Source organism: Nesoenas mayeri, assembly GCF_963082525.1.
Source record: "Nesoenas mayeri genome assembly, chromosome: 26".
Taxonomy (NCBI): domain Eukaryota; kingdom Metazoa; phylum Chordata; class Aves; order Columbiformes; family Columbidae; genus Nesoenas; species Nesoenas mayeri.
The window spans coordinates 4,564,260-4,580,837 of NC_137552.1; the positions used below are offsets into that span (position 1 = coordinate 4,564,260).

At 57.8% G+C, this 16,578-nt stretch overlaps 1 protein-coding gene across 1 annotated transcript; it reads left to right on the top strand.

Annotated features, from left to right (window-relative positions):
- The first annotated feature begins 151 nt into the window (after positions 1-151).
- Positions 152-13,163, top strand: CASC3 (CASC3 exon junction complex subunit). The gene is made up of 13 exons (XM_080359659.1): positions 152-1,358; positions 2,953-2,980; positions 3,301-3,338; positions 4,820-4,978; positions 5,068-5,219; positions 5,608-5,784; positions 5,989-6,683; positions 8,327-8,391; positions 8,620-8,734; positions 9,279-9,377; positions 10,320-10,534; positions 11,788-11,910; positions 12,705-13,163. The coding sequence occupies exons 1-13, from the start codon at positions 897-899 to the stop codon at positions 12,744-12,746; spliced, it is 2,370 nt and encodes a 789-aa protein (XP_080215785.1). The 5' UTR covers positions 152-896; the 3' UTR covers positions 12,747-13,163.
- Positions 13,164-16,578: the final 3,415 nt, after the last annotated feature.

Here is a 16,578-nt window from a genome sequence, read left to right on the forward strand (position 1 = left end):
TGGGGGTCGCCGGCCGGGGGGGCCGCGTCGTGCCGCTGCCTCCTTGTTACGTTTAGCTAGAAAAGGGGATAACCAGCGGTACCGCGGGACACCAGGAATCCTCTTTGGGTTGGTTTCTTTCCTTCCCCTGTTCTGAGTGGCTGTAAAGGGGTCGGAGGGGAGAGTTTAAAAAGAAGAAAAACAGCTTTTTTTCTTTTTTCTTTTTTTTTTTTTTTTGTGAAATAGAAATCCTATACGCACAATTTGGGGTTTTTATTTTGTTTTGTTCTTGTTTTTTTTTTAATAATTTAAATGTTTTAAGGTTGTAAGAATTAATTGGGTTGGCTTGAGTTGGAGCTGCGTCCTGTTCCCTCCGGTGTCCCCAGACCCCCTGGTGTCCCTGGACCCCCCCGGTGTCCCCGGACCCCCCAGTGTATTTTGGGGACCCCCGAGGGAGCAGCTCCCGGTGGGGAGGGGGGTTTGGGGGAGTAGTTTGCTCTGCCTGTCCCTGCCCCATCTGCCCCCCCCTTCCAGCACCAATTAAACCGGATAATTGCCAGCAGAGCCGCTTTGATTTGATTTGGTTGGAGTTCATTTCTCCCTGTGCTATCTCTGCCCACCCCCCCGCTCCCCCCGATTTGGTCCCTCCCCCCCCTCCCCCAGCTCCTTTTTGGCCCCGAAGGCTCAATAGTGGAAGGAAACTTTTTAAAAAAAAAAGAAGTTTACAAAAAAAACTGTTTAAAAAAATAAAGTTTAAACGCGTTGAGCGGCGGGTGCTGCCTGGGGAGGGTGGGGGGGGTGGGGGGTGTCACGCGTGGGCGCGCCCGCTCTTTTATTTTATTTTATTTTATTTTTTAATTTTTATTTTACAATAAACGAGGAAAACGGATGCTGCGTGCTGTGTGCCTCCCGCCTCCATGCGTGACGTCATTTCCGCCGGCGTGACGCTATCCGTGACGTTGCCGCACTCCTCGGTGCGCGCCTGCCACCTGCTGGGGAGAGAGGAGAGGAGAGGGGAGGAAAGAGCGCCCGCCCGCCCGCCCGCTGCCGCAAGGGCTGCCGGGATGCAGGCGGTGTGCGCCGGGAGGTGTAGTCCGTCCCGTGGTGCCCCGCGGCGGCCCAAGATGGCGGACCGGCGGCGGCAGCGCGCCTCGCAGGACAGCGAGGACGACTCGGACTCGGCCGCCTCCGACAGCGCCGACTCGGCCGCCAGCGCCGCCCGCTCCCGCTCGGCCTCCGGATCGGGGTCTGGTTCGCCTCACCGCCCGCCCCACCGCCCGCCGAGGGGAACGGCCGGGGCGCTCAGCGCTGGGCCGCGGGGCCGTGGGGCTGAGAGCGGGGCCGGAGGTGCGGCCAAGAGCGCGCCCGAGTCTGAGTGTGTGAGTGAGGGGGAAACAGGGGGCATGGGGGGCAGTTGTGGGGCGAGGGGACGGGGGGTGGCGCTGGGACATGGAGGGACACTGGGGTGCGGGGCGGGTGGCGGAGCTGAGGGGGCACCGGGCTGGGGAATGGGGCGGGGGAGCAGGGCCAGACCCCAGCACCGGGCTGGGGAATTGGGGCGGGGGGAGCAGGGCCGGACCCCAGCACCGGTCTGGGGAATTGGGGCGGGGGGAGCAGGGCCGGACCCTCACACCGGTCTGGGGAATTGGGGCGGGGGGAGCAGGGCCGGACCCCCCGCACCGGGGTGGGGAATTGGGGCGGGGGGAGCAGGGCCGGACCCCCAGCACCGGGCTGGGGAATGGGGCGGGGGGAGCAGGGCCGGACCCCCAGCACCGGGCTGGGGAATGGAGCGGGGGAGCAGGGCCGGACCCTCACACCGGTCTGGGGAATTGGGGCGGGGGGAGCAGGGCCGGACCCCCCACACCGGTCTGGGGAATTGGGGCGGGGGGAGCAGGGCTGGACCCTCACACCGGGCTGGGGAATTGGGGCGGGGGAGCAGGGCCGGACCCTCACACCGGGCTGGGGAATTGGGGCGGGGGGGAGCAGGGCTGGACCCGTAGCACCGGGCTGGGGAATTGGGGCGGGGGGAGCAGGGCCGGACCCCCAGCACCGGGCTGGGGAATGGGGCGGGGGGAGCAGGGCTGGACCCCCAGCACCAGGCTGGGGAATGTGCCGATGGGGCTGGGGAATGGGGGGGACAGGGCTGTACCCCCAGCGCCAGGCAGAGGTTCCCCGGGTCCCATCCCCACGCTGGTGCGGGTGGGTTTCCACCCTGCTCAGGCCTCATCTGCTCTCCATCAGCTCTAAACAGCCTTTTTCTTCATCGAGAGCATTGAAAGCCATTTACAGGGAGCTGGCGGTGCTGCTCTCCCCACCTCTGCGGGGTCCTTTTTCTCCTCTGGCAGTTTGCGGCTGGGTGCGATTTTGTCCTGTTGCGGGTTTATTTCAAGTTCCTCCTGACTCGCAGTGTGTGGTTGTTCTGCCATTCGGACTCGTTAATTTCTTGGCGTGTTTTATTTTTGATCTGGGGTTGTTTTTACCCCTCCATCAGTCTGTGCTTTCACTATAAACCTTCTCTGCTCTGAGCCGTTCCAGTTCATCCAGCGTCTCCTCCCGGGCTGTGTTTCTGTCGCCACAGTCTCCGTTTGCCTGAGCTTGGTCCTACTCAGCGTCTGTTCGTTATTCCTGCGCTCCTGCTTTGAGTAATCCTCTTGTCCTTTCCCCACTCAGCTGTCTGGCTTTCTGGTTTCAAGGCTTGTCTGTCCTTGTCACTCTTTTCCCTCCACAGACCCCCAGCCATTAAACAGTTTGTATTTTTATTCCCTGAGCTGCGTTCCCCCGGCTCAACTCGCTCGAGAAGGATCTTACAGGAGGATACTGGGAGCCCTGAATGTCTTTCTTCTTTCTTGGTTGCTGAAGCTGAACTTCCAAGGGCAGATGCTATAAAACCAGGGGCCAAATGGTTGTAATTTTGTCTGGGGTGCGCTTGACCTTCCCTTCTGCTAACGCACCTTTCCCTCCCTGTCTCTGCAGGAAAGCGAGGATGGCATCGAAGGAGACGGTGAGTAATGACTTTCTGCCATTTCGAGTGGTTTTTGTGTGCAAAAGTTAAAAAGTTGGACAAAACACCTTTTTCAGTAGTCCTGCTGTTGTTGTCACCCCAAATATTAACTTCTAAGAGTGGGAAAATGTGGGATGGAGAGACAGCGCACGCCAAACTTGCCCTCGTTTCCTCCTGGATGAGCTGGCAGTGGTGTTGTTTGGGGACGCTTTGGTGGTGTCCCCTTGGAGAAGCTTTTTGGGGGGTATGTGCACACCAGTACTCAGAGAGAAAGTCCGTCTGTCTGTGCCCTGACACCAAACTCCTTCTTCTCCCCGCAGCCGTCCTCTCGGATTACGAAAGCGCCGAAGACTCGGAGGTAAGAGGAGTCTCAGTCCTGGTGTTTTGCCGAGCGGCTGCATCTCGCGTCGTTTTAGTGCAAAACCCAGTTTGTGTCCTTCGTTCTCTTCTGCTGACCCCGTCAGCAGCGATTGCTGTTGTCTCAAGATACCAGCTCGTGTGTAGCTGCGCAGCGGCTTGGAGTGAGCTGTGCTGCAGCGTAGTCGTTGCTGCTGCAGAGGAAAACAGCCCGAGCCTCTCGCCGGGCGTTTATCTCATGTACAATCCGCAGGAGAAGCTGCCTGTGCTGCTGCAGAGCGGACATAGGGCCAGTATTTTTAGGGGAGAAAACACCCGATTCCTCAGATTTGGATACGGGATTTGCTGTGGCCAAGAAGGGTGTGGAAGGAAGTGTAGAATACTTGTTAAGTTTTAATTAGTTGAAATGAAAAGAACAAAGTACGGTAGCTGGAGGGGTGATGCGCCCGGTGAGCGCTGGGAGAATCCCCCCTTGCCCACGCTGCAGCAGCCGTGGCTGGAGGCTCCCCTGGATTTCTAGTTCAGAATTGTAAGTTTAACACCTCCAGATGATTTAGAGAGGTTTTGTTTTCTAACAGTTACAATTAAGGTTTTCTAGTGAAAACCCTTCCTTTCAAACAGCAGTTTTGGGGTTCTCGAGCGAGGCAGCAGTTGGAGAAAACACAAAACCAACAAGGGAGATGAAACCAAAGCTCGTGGGGGCTGTTAATTTGTGAATTAACTCTGCCATTGGTGAGGAGGGAGCGCACAGGCTGCAGGGAAGGCATGTGGAAGGCAAGGGGCAGCTCCATGTTCACCGTGTGGCTCCTTGGAGCCGCGCTGGTGCTGCCGGAGCAGGGGCTATTGCATCACCGGCGTGCCACGATGATTCTGTTCCTGTGCCTAAAAATAATGCCACGTCTGGGTTTCCCACACGTAAACAAAAGGAGCGGTTGATGTGCAAATACACCGCGTTGAAAGGGAAAAATAGAGCAGTCCTTTTTGTTAATCACGCAGAGCTATTTTTAGCCCCGACGAGGCTCGCAGGCTCCTGGGGGTGAAACGAGGTCGCGCTCCTGCGAGCGCAGCGCTCGGCGTGAGTCAGCTCAGTAATTCCAGGGAATCTGGAAGCGCGGCGCTGGCTGGATCCGGGCCCTGGGCGTGGGAAGGAAGGGACAGGCCGAGGGCCCTTGTTTGTGCTTCTCCCCAACTTGCACAAGCCCTTTCCGAGTGGCCAGAGGCCGTGGCTGCGTGGGCGAGCTGGTCCTGGCTCCGTTCTAGAAATTCTGACTGTTGGATGGTGGTGGGGAGAGGTGTTGGGTTTAGTCTTTGCTTTTTCTGTAAAAATACAGGGATGGGAAGAACCTCAAGGGCTCATCCCCTGCTTTGAAGGAGTCAGGTGTGGAACAGGGATCTAACTCCAGATTTGGGGACTTGCGTGGGGAAATCCCTGGGGGACCTGCTACAAAAGGTGTGTATTTGAGTAACTGGGGCGCTTTTCAGGCAGAGGAAGAGGATTACAGCGAGGAAGAAAGTGCCAAAGTGGAACTGAAGCATGACAGTAATGATTCCTGTGAGTCAGCAGCAAAAGCAGAGAAAGGGGATGAGAAACCTGACTCCAGAGGTGCTGTAACCGGCGAGAGGCAAAGCGGGGACGGGCAGGTAGGTGTTCAACATGCGTTCTCTGGGCCGAGGGTGGGTGTTCTCGCAGAGGGACTGCTGCAGTGGTGAGAGCTGTCTGGTTTTGACAGGAGAGCACCGAACCTGTTGAGAATAAAGTCGGGAAGAAAGTTCCCAAGCACCTGGATGACGATGAGGATCGGAAGAACCCGGCTTACATCCCGCGCAAAGGGCTCTTCTTTGAGCACGACCTCCGCGGGCAGACGCAGGAGGAGGAGGTCAGGTACGTGAGCATCCCCCACGTGTTGGGCAGCGCAGCTCTTTGCCTTGGTGCGAAGTTTTGGGAAGGCATCGGCGAGGAGGAACTCTGCTTTGAGCTCCCTGCTTGCAGCGTCCTGCCAGGACATTTTTGGCTTTTTGTTTTGAAGGAAAGGCTGAGGTTGGTGCAAACAAACCACAAGGAAAGCCTCTTGCCAACGAGCAGCGATCCTTCTTGCTGCTTTTCAGAAATAGCAGCGGGTAAAGCAGCAGCTGCTGGGCAGGAGGAGTGGGAGGAAGAGGAGACGCTGTCTCCTGCCCTGGAAATGCTCAATCTCTGTGTGTGGGACTGGTTGATGCTCCCACATCTCAGCTTTGCACCAACCTCTTGGTCCTCCCTGCGTGACTTTTAGGCCGAAGGGTCGTCAGCGGAAGCTGTGGAAGGACGAGGGTCGCTGGGAACACGACAAATTCCGGGAGGACGAGCAGGCCCCCAAAACCCGGCAGGAGCTGATCGCGCTGTACGGCTACGACATCAGGTCAGCTCACAACCCCGACGACATCAAGCCCAGGAGGATGCGCAAACCCAGGTGAGCAGCGAAGTCAAACCAGAGCCTGGCTTGTCCCAGAGGGTGACAGGGCTGGAATCCCGAAGGGGATAAGCCCCGTTTTTGGCTTTGGCCCTGGGGTGGGACCTTGGTCCTGGGGTTTCTAGATGCTGGATCCCAAAGAGGGGTGGTACTTCTCATCCAGGGATTTTTTCCCAGCGTTTTGCGCTATTTTTTCTCCCTCAGGTTTGGGAGTCCTCCTCAGCGGGACCCAAACTGGTCCAACGAGAGGCCCAATAAGCCCCCGAGGCACCAAGGTGCAGACAGCACCTCTGCTCCTCCGCGAACCTTCACCAACAGGAGCTCCGCAGGTACGGGGAGGATGCCCCCGCCGCGGAACTACCCGAGGATGGGGGGCTACAAAGAGACCCGTCCAAGCTACCGAGCTTCGGAAGCGAGCGCCCAGCATCTGTCTCGAAACAGCGAGCAAGCAAAACAAGAGAGCAGCTATCGAGCAAAGCGTGTTGAGCAGACTCCCCCGAGAGACAAGTCCCCCGAGATGGAAGCGGCACATGTCCACGGCAGCCCCGTAAAGGAGGAGGTCGCTTTGGAAAACCAAGCCGCGGCTGCTGATGCAGCGCAGCCACCTCCAGACAGACCAATCGAAAAGAAATCTTATTCCCGAGCAAGAAGGACCAGAATCAAAGCTGGGGACGCGGGGAAGCTGGCAGATGAAGCGCCGGCTTCCGAAGGGCTGAATCCTGCGCCTCCAAAACCTGCAGAAGCCGAGACGTGCCCCCTGCCAGCCAAGAGCAGCAACTGGGAGTCGCCGGTGGAATCCAACCTGGATGGACTCGAGCAGGAGATGACCCAGATGAATCTCACGGAGCAGAACTGGACGCCGGGGCAGTCGCAGTTCCTGCAGCCCCGGGAGCTGAGGGGTAAGTGCGTGCTGCCTTTTGCTTTTCCACTGTACCCCCAAACAAAGGTAATTCTGCGTTTGTGGAGTCAGGCAGAACTGAATCGTTTCTGTTTTAGTCCAGTCTCGTGGTAGGTACGTGATGGCGATGCGTTCTGCTGAGAAAACGCAGAGGAGATGGCTAGGAGGGACAAAATAGAAGAGAAACAGGGGAAATTAAACGTTCTGCTGTAGGTTAATTGAATTAGGGCTGAGAAGGATGTAAGAGCAGATCTTTTCCCTCTCTCTGCCCTGTTTGGTGTGGAGAATGGGGAAGGTTCGGTGAAGCTGAAGGTGTGTGGAACATGCAGTGGGGACTTTGTGAGACCGGTTCAGAGTCCGTGCCGGTAGATAAGCAGCGTTGTGCTCACTGGGTGCAGGTAACGAATGATCTGACTCTTGTCATGTCCTGCTCAGGGGCAGGAGGGACTTTTTCCTCTATTTATCAGCTGAGGTTTGGTTGCCACTCGCTAAGTTGCTCTGTTGGCAGAGGGCGGTGTGTGACAGAGTCGCCCCCGAGCGAGCCGAGGACCGAGTTCTCATTGAGCATCCATGCAAGAGGTCATCCAGGTGTAATTATCTCTTGGCAGAATTAATTCCTGGGGAGTGTTACGAGTCCTTCCCGAGGGAAATAAAACTGGAGCAAGAAGAAAGCGACTTGTTGCTTTCATAAGCGTCTCTTGAGGTTTAGGTCCTGAAACCATAAGTCACCGTGTACTGATGCGACTGGGAAAACCTTTGTGTGATCAGATCCTTGGTCTCGCCTGCAGACGCGAGTGACGGGCTTTAAATGAGCCAGCAGCGTGAGAGTTCCAAAGCACTGTGATCTGCAGCTGAGATTATGGACTCTTTTGATGCTTAAAGATAAAGCATCTTAACAAATTTATCATGAGACAGCTCTAGGCTGCAGGGAGGGGACGCTTTGTCTGTAAGGACAAATTACTGTCCCTTTGTTTCTTCTAGCAGGGCAGGAAGGGTTAACTCGGGGAGGATTTGGGTGGATGAACCAGCTGTCAGCTCATTCTGTACGTACAACATGGGTGTCTATGCGTGTATTTGCAATATCAGTGGTCCGTGGGTGCTTTTGCTGGCTGTTTTGTCCACTTTTGCTCCCCTGGAATCACCTGTGATCAGTTTAAGACTGTGGTTTTAAAAGCGCACCCGTAACTTTGTGGTTTGAATTAAAAGGAACCCATGATAAAAGTGGTTACACCCTGTAGAGAGTTTAAACTGCAGCTTAACCCAGTCCCACGTGGATCCGTGTTTCTGCTCTGAAAAGGTTCTTGTCTCTGTGGGAACAGAGCTTAGATCAGCACCTGCATTTCACACTGCGAGGATTATTATTGGTCTTTTTTACAGCAAGATTTAGAAGGCGTTGAGCAGCGTGGATGATTGTAGAGCGGCACAACAGCTTCTAATTTGTACTGAAACATCTAAAATTGTAACCTAAGAGATGTAGTTGTTAGAGAAAAGGTTTCTCATCGCGAAAGCAAGAGCTGCGCCTGGTTGTGGGACGACGGTGTCCCCGGGGTGCCGGCGCTCGCGCGGCGCCTCCCGGCAGCGGGTGAGGCGGCTCTGTGCTGGAAACCAGTGCAAACCATAATAACCAGTTTGTCTCTTCCTCAGGTATTCCCAACCATATGCACGTGGGAACTGGGCCACCGCCTCAGTTTAACAGGATGGAGGAAATGGTAAAGCTTGTTGCGTGGAGCGTGACTCCTGCTTTTAGAAGCGCGGAAGCCCGGTGTTTATTTCTTTCTGGGCTGCAGTAATTAGAGGCCGCCCGTGACACCTCAAAGGCTTTTCCCGTTTGTGGGTGTTTGTCATTTCGACCGTGTGACCCAGATAAGGGTTTGCAGGGGGTGTTGGGGAGCGGGTAGGTGTCCCTGCCCCTCACCGATGCCTTCGGCCTCTTTCAGGCGGTGCAGGGGGGCCGTGTCAAGCGCTACTCGTCGCAGCGGCAGCGAGCGCCGGTGCCGGAGCCCGCTCCCCCCATGCACATCAGCATCATGGAAGGGCACTACTACGACCCACGTGAGTGTTTCTTTCCCTCCCGCTCGCGAGGCTCCGCGTGTGTTCAGACCCAAGCGCTCCTATTAGGAGCTTTGCCTTCCCTTTGTAATTAGCATCGTTGCATCGTAACTAAAAAGCTGCTCTGAGCCTCCCTGGTTGGTGTTAAAACCCACTGAAATACAATCAGCGTTACCACCTCCCCTCCCTCTCTAGGCCGCTGCTTTTCTTCATGAGAACTAGGATTTAAAATTAACTTGAAATCAGAGCAATGTCTTTAACATTTAAGAGCAGAGAGAGTTACAGAACAAGACTGAGGATGGATTAGGAATTTACCTCAGCATTTCAAGTGTTGGAGAAGAAGTTCCCTGAGTATTTTCCTGCTTTGTGAAGGGAGTAGGAGGCTTTTCTGTCGGGAGCATGTAGCATCTGTGAGCCTGGTAGACTGTGTGTGCCGATGGGAACGTTCGAGTCTCGTCACCGTCGCTGGCTGGGGTGTGCGTGTGACTTTGCCGCAGTAGAATAAAATCCGCCGGAGCTTTTCCTTACCGCCTGTTGTGTGTTGCAGTACAATTCCAGGGACCAATCTACACCCACAGCGAGAACCCGGCCCCGCTGCCGCCCCAGGGGATGATCGTACAGCCAGAAATGCACCTGCCTCACCCAGGTGAGAAGCCACTTCCCCAGTGTGGCATGGGGAAGCTGGTACCGGCGTCGTGGTTGTGCCAGAGGGAGCAGATAACTCTGGTTTTGGCACAGCCTCTGTCACTGGGGGAATCCATTTTCCCTGTTTCTACAAGATGGAAGAGCCCTGCTTCCCTCCTGCAACGAGGCTGGATCAATATATATTTTAAGGAAAGAAAAAGAGCTGTTTCTGGCTCTCGCAGCCAGTGCGGGACTGAGATGATCTGAGCGTTTGGCACCTCTAGCTGCATGTCTGCAGGTTCTGTGCAAACCCTCCTGGCTGAGTCGCTTCCCTTGCGCTGGGACGTGTGGCTCTGGCAGCTGTTGTGCTCGGCTGGTTCTTCGCTCCCTGCTGCTCGGAGCTCAGAAAAGAAAAGCAGAAATGAGAGCTGTTGAATTGGCATGGTCTCTATCTCACCCACAAAAAGCGTTTCCTGAAGTGGATGTGCTGACCCGCGGCTGCGTCCGGTTCGGCTGAATGGCGACCCCAGCGCTGGGGAAGGGGCTGAGAATCGCTTCCCGTTTCCCCCTCCAGTGCAGGAGCTGAGGTTTTGTTGCTACAGGAAAAAACCTTTGAGCAAAGCGCTTCTCCTTCCCGCTGTGCTGACCTGGTGCCATCCTACCCTGTTTCCCCGAAAATAAGACCTACCCCGAAAATAAACCCTAGCATGATTTTTCAGGATTTTTGACAATGCTCAAAATATAAGCCCTACTCCAAAAATAAGCCCTAGTTACTGTTCATTAATAAAGTCAATTCAAGTAGCGTCCAGGCAGCTACGCATGTAAAAAAATGTATCTTTTGGAGCAAAAATTAATAAAGACCCTGTCGTCTTTTCGGGGAAACAGCGTCGCAGCCCTCGCGCTCTGCGAGACGTGCCAGCTTTACAGGTGCCATCACTCATGGTTTATTTCTGTCACTTGGCAGGTTTACACCCCCACCAGACGCCAGCCCCCATGGCAAACCCCGGGCTCTACCCTCCGCCGGTGTCCATGCCGCCGGGGCAGCCCCCGCCGCAGCAGCTGCTCGCCCCGACTTACTTCTCCCCTCCTGGAGTGATGAATTTCGGGAACCCTGGCTACCCCTACCCCCCGGGAGCGCTGCCCCCTCCGCCGCCTCCCCACCTCTATTCCAACACTCAGGTGAGCTGCGGGTGGGTGGGAGCGGGTGGGATCCTGTGGGGCGGGGGGTGAATTATCAGAGGCCTCTTGGGAGAGGATGTGGAGCAGCTGGGCTGCTCCGTACTGGGAGATGTTTTACTGTCATCCCGCTCTACGCTTGGGGTGGGCAACCAAAAAGGGCTATTCCTGCGGCTGCTGCGCAGCTGCCCTGGGTTTAGGGTGTAGCAGATGAAGTCCTTGCGTTGGGTGATCTCAGAATGGAGATCTTCTACGGAAGGGCATCCACAGTAGCTGTGAGGATGCAGATCCCTGTGGGCATCCCGATTCCAACCGCAGCGCTCCCCCGGGCGCTGTGCGAGCGGCACACGGCTGACACGCAGTGGCAGACCGGAGATGTGCGCACTCCCCGAGCCCTGCAGCCTCTCTGACCTTCCCTGCTGCCCTGGCAGGGAATTGTCCTGGTTTCGGGGTGGATCCTGAGCCCCCAGGCAGCTGGAAGAGCTCTCGGTGTGAAGGGAACTGTTACCTGCCTTGTCTGCACAGAAAAACAGCAGCTGCTGTTGCAAAGCACAGGAATAAGATGGCAGCCGGGAAACACTGCAGAGCAAAGGGTGTTGTGTGACAGCAGCTGAACGTGAGCCAGCGTGTGCCCCGGTGGCCAAAAATGCCACCAGCATCCTGGCTTGTGGCAGCCACAGTGTGGCCAGCAGGCCCAGGGCAGTGACCATCCCTGTGCTGGGCGCTGGGGGAGCCAAACCGCGAGTCCTGGGGGCAGTTTTGGGCCCCTCACGCCAAGAAAACCCTTGAGGTGCTGGAGCGAGTGGAGAGAAGGGAACGGAGCTGGTGAGGGGCTGGAGCACAAGTGTGATGGAGCGGCTGAGGGACCTGGGGGGTTCAGCTGGAGAACAGGAGCTGAGGGGAGACCTTCTGATCTCTGAACTGCCTGAAAGGAGCTTGGAGCCAGGGGGGTCGGGCTCTGCTCCCCAGGAACAAGCGCCAGGAGCAGAGGAAACGGCCTCAAGTTGCGCCAGGGGAGGTTGAGGTTGGAAATTTGGGATAATTTCTTCCCCAAAGGGCTGTGGGGCATTGGAACAGGCTGCCCAGGGCAGTGCTGGAGTCACCATCCCTGGAGGGGTTGAAAATACACATAGATGACGTTCTTAGGGACACGAGGCAGTGCCGGGGGTGGGCGAACGGTTGGACTTGGATCTTGAGGGGCTTTTGCAACCAAAATGTTTCTATGGTTCTATGATTCTGCTCTCTGGGGAGCGCAGGCGCAGTCCCAGGTGTATGGAGGGGTCACGTACTACAACACTGTCCAGCAGCAAGTGCAGCCCAAGCCTTCGCCACCTCGCAGGACGTCCCAGCCTGTCACTATCAAGCCACCGCCTCCTGAGGTACTGTCCCCTCGGCTTGTGCGGTGCTGTCCCCTCGGGGTGTGTGCGGTGCTGCAGTCTCCTATCCAAAAAATACATTCTTCCAAGTAAATCTGTCTAATCTTTGACGTGTCCCAAACCTCAGCTTCTTGTTGCAGGTGATAAGCAGGTCTCTAGTTAATTTGGTTTTTAAATACTTAAAAACTAAGCTCATCTAAAATTAAGTGTAAAATTGATTCTTGCCTTTCTAAAAGAAAATTGCACAGGGTAGAAAACAGAACACTTTATAGCAAGAAAAATCCAGTGGTAAGCTAGGGAGGCAGAGACTTCTCTGACAGAATAAATGTCGAGACCTCCATAGGTAATTTGGGCAGCAAACTGAAAGGCTTTTCAGAGACGAGAGCCCTTTCTCTGCGCTGGGAGCAGTTTCCTCACCCCAGTGCTGTGAGCTGTTTCCCCTTTAATACCTCGCTCGGCGTAGAGGGGAGCTGAACGAGCCGGAATCGCGGCAAGCCCGGACCTGGGCGGGCATGTGCCGCTTGTTTCCCCGTACGCAGCAGAGGGCTGGGAAACACGCGGCGTTCGTAATTCCACCGCGAGATCGTCTGATGGAGCTGCCCTCGCGATGGAGAAATGCTGAACCACGAGGAGAGCTTGGTTGTGCAGGGAGGAGGCGTGTGGGGGGTGGTGGTTGTGTTTTGGCACGCAAATTTGGGGGGTGTTTGCTCGCAGCACCCCAGCGATAGCACCGCAACCCCCGCGCGGTGTTTGTGGGCATCCTAAAGCTCTTGCTTCTCTTTTCTCTTCCCCACCAGGACAGCAAAGGTGAAAAAGCAAATGAGAGGAGCAACACGTAGGAAAACGTGGGAAACACAATGCCAGACCTGGCACCTCGGCAAAGAGGAGGCTCCTCCTCGGGAAAGGCTCCTTCCCTGGGCGTAGGTGAGGCAGCCGGATGAAATCAGCTGCACCGGCTTGTGCTCAGGGCCAGGCACCTTCCCTCTCTGGTTTTACCGGTGCCCTCCCGAAAACCATCTCGCCACTGCTGATCTGCCCTTCTCCCCCCTCCTTCGCTGGGACACGGAGGTCACCGAAGAATCTCAACCCCCAGAGTCGGTCCTTGGCCACAAGTTCTCGCAACTTCTGTCTTTTACTAAACCTCTGCCCTTTTCCCTCTCTAGGATGTTAAACTCGACTGGCTTGATTGTGGTCTCTGTTTTTATTTAAGGAATGAACCGGCTCCTTCAGTAAAGCTGATTTGTTTCTTTTGGGTATTCTGGATTTGTTTGTCTGGCGGAACGTAACACCCCCTGCCCCCCGCGGAGACAGCTGATGAGTTAATTCTTCATTACCATTCTCTCATTAAATTAGCGAGCTTATTTCTGCCGTTGTTTAAGCGCGGGGAGGGCGGCTGGGCGGTCGCCGTCAGGAACGCGCTGCCCGTGCAATCACCACTTAATTTAGAAGCTCCTCCCGTGTCTTGTTCTGAACAAGCCCTGTTGGTAACTCGTGTCGCTGGCAGTTTCTCTCCATTCAGAGCTCGCATCAGATGCGAATCTGTGTGCAGGAGCGCGGAGCGATCCCCGTCCCCGCAGCGCACCTCGCAGAATGGGGGACGATTCCACCCGCCGCCTCTGCCGAATCGGCGGCAGAGAGGGAGGTTGATGGGCATCCAGGCACCTCGGCGCTGCCAGAACAGCCAAACCAGCAGCCAAACCAGCTCGACAGGGCCCGCACAGGAGGGATTTGCTCCTGGCGCTTGGGTGTTGCCGCTGTGGCAGTGGAAGGGGCTGTTAGAACCCGCCCCGACGCACTCAGCCCGGGCTCCCGCGTCAACCACCTCCCCGCGGGGACGGCGGCTTCGTCACCCCTGTTAGGCTTCGGAAGCCGATCTGCCGGTGCGACTGGCACTGCAGTGCCGACTGTGCCGAGCTGGGCTGGCTCTCATCCCGCAGCGCGGGTCCCGCGGCTCCCGGTGACGCTCAGGCTCGGCCGCGTCCTCGCAGCCGTTGGCAAATGGGGCTAGGAAAGCTGGAAAGCTGGCGAGGCAAGCTGCCGAGGGTGCCGGTTCCTGCCGCTCGCCCCGGGCACGTGCCGGCGCGGCTTGGGAAGCGCCAGCTGCTGGCACAGGCTCCTCGGTGAGAGGGGGAACGTCTTGCCCTCCAAATCCCCATCTGCGGTGAGGGAGGGATGCCCGGCTGCTCTCTGGTCGAGATCGTCTCATGCATGAGCAGAAATACCTTCTTTGTTTGTTGTTTGTGACTCTCTGACCTTTTTGTACCTTATTTCAAGACCTCAAAGCGATGTTTTAAAAGCAGAAATCCCTTATGTTTTAAATGTTAACTGTTTTCTCTGCCTTAAGGCTGAAATGTATCGTTAACATATCGGTCGCGTGACTCGAGTCCTGGACCTTACAACACTGTGATGGGTTTGTTTGGTTTTTGTTTATCTGGATTCCTGTCCCCTCGGAGTGCACGTTTGTAACCAGCGTTGTGTCGGCACGCGGATGAGAATACATTTTAGGAAGCAGCTGGTTCTCTCGTGTCTCTTTTCTCGGGGCTCAGACCCGCGGGCGCAGCGTTCGCGGTGAGCACCAGCGTCCCGCCGCGCTGCCGGGAAGCTCGGGAGCTGCTCCCCCTTTCCCAGGAGCTTCTGGTGGCACTGGAATCCTTTCTTCTCCTCTCCTCTCTCGCAGTTGAAGGCACAACTGGTGTGGAGGTGGTGTGGGAGCCGCCGCCTGCGTTTCTGCGCCGCGCTGCTGCCTCGGCACCGCCGCAGCCTCCCCTGGCCCGCGGCCCGGCTTCCCACGGCAAACGGGGGTGGCTGGCACGTACCCCAATTCCTCCACCGTTCCCGGTGCCTTTTCCTCCGTTCCCAGCCGCTCTCCCCAGCTCCTGCCCTCAGGGTTGGGGTCCCACAGCCCATCCAGCAGCAGGAGACACCGACCGACCTCCCACCCCCAAACCACGCTGCCCCTTCCCTCACCAGCACCCCTGCCTCAGTTTCCCTCCCAGGGCCCAGCTCAGACCATCGCAGGGACATCATGGAGCAGCTTTACTCCCCTCGACCACGAGCTCCCCCCCTCCCCAAATGCCTCGATTCCCCCCTCCCAGCGCCGCAGCTGGGAAGTGGGTTAAGGCGCTGGCTCGGGGAGGGATTTTTCCCTCGCTGTAATTTTTCCCTCCTACACAAGGTCTGTTCTGAGCGGCGCCTGGAGGCTTCGCACCCCCCGCTCGGCTGCCGGGGTGGGGGGAACGCGAGGCGGCTGCAAATGGAGGTGCAGGCTTTGGGAGAGAAACGCCCGCTCCAGATCCCAGCTCGTTAGGAGAAATAACAGCAGCTTAATTAAGCTAATATTAATAGCTCGCTCTGTGCCAGCGCTGCCCCAGTCTGTGCCAGGGGAGAGGAGCTGGGGCACGTTTTCTGGAGGCGAGCGGGGCGCTCGGTGCAGCACGATGTTGCGGGTCCCTCCTGCCCGCACAGCCTGGCCCTTGTCTCGCTGCCACCGGTGAGCGTGGCTGCTCTGTGCCTCAGTTTCCCCTCCAGCCTCTCTGTGCAGTCACAGCCCAGCCAGCAGGCACCACTTGCACGCAGGGCTGGGGACCCTTGTCCAGCCACCCTGGGCAGAGAGGATGGAGGAGCTCAGCTCGGTGGGAGCGTTTTGGGGTCTTGGGTGGGGCGGCTGGGGGGCAGGTGGAGGTGCCATGGGGTGGAGAAGGGCGATGCTGTGCCATACCACACTGTGCCATCCTCCTGGGCCTGTGCAGCCGGGGATGGGGACGTGGGGACACGTGTTGCCGCTTTCCTGTGGAGTTGCCAAGCAACTGCTGGGTAGAGGCGAAGCCGGAACAAAGCGGGAGCCTCCAGGACCCCCGTCCTTCCATCCCACCCCGAACTCCCCGGATCTGCCTGCCCAGGCACTGCGGGGGCTACTGTGTCACCTTTGGGGTCGCCCTCTGTGTCATTGCTGCCACCCCACCCCGTGGCTGCAGGGAATGAACCCTGGGAAGTGGCAATTGTGAGGGTACACGGGGTCTGTCCCCCGCTGCTGTCACCACCACTGCCCTGCCTGGGGGGTGCAGAGCGGGACCCGGCCCTGGCGCCTCCGCAGCTGCTGTGGGGGGGCCCGAGGGCAGCGGGGCCGGGGCAGGGTGGGTGCCCAGCACCCAGCGGGGGGCGACACGGTGGTTGTGCCCCGGGCGGGCGCCGCCTCCCACCCTGCCCTGCCCCGGCACCTGCCCCGGCTCGCCGGCCCGGCACGGCCTGTTCCCGGGCTGGCAGACGGTGCGGGGGGGGCAGCTGCCCCAACCTGCCCGGCCCTGCCCGCGGGGCGGCCCCGGCCGCAGGGGGGGTGCCCGCGCCGGGGTGGGGGGTCCTGCACCCACTCCTGGCCCTTTCCCACGCTGTGACGAGGTGCAGAGAGCTGGGCTGGGGGTGCCAGGGGTGGGTCACCCCACACCTGGGGATGTGCCCCCCTGGATGGACACCATGGGGGGACAGTCCTGGGGGGCCCAGGGTGCCAGGGCTGGCGTGATGGGGCCGCGTGGGTTTGCCAGGGGACAAGGCGTCGGGGTGTGACACGGGTGTGAGCACATGGAGGGAGGGGTGGGACTATGTCCCTCTGTCGGGAAGTGCGATGGTGCCCCTGGTGTGACAGCGGGGGGGTGACAGGGTGTGGGCTGCGCCCCC

Excerpts from the sequence above, each read along its gene's own strand:
- CASC3 (XM_080359659.1), top strand. The coding sequence starts at position 897 with ATGCGTGACGTCATTTCCGCCGGCGTGACGCTATCCGTGACGTTGCCG. Across the intron at positions 1,359-2,952 it reads GCGCGCCCGAGTCTGAGTGT|GAAAGCGAGGATGGCATCGA; the intron begins GTGAGTGAGGGG and ends CTGTCTCTGCAG. Across the intron at positions 8,735-9,278 it reads AGGGCACTACTACGACCCAC|TACAATTCCAGGGACCAATC; the intron begins GTGAGTGTTTCT and ends TGTGTGTTGCAG.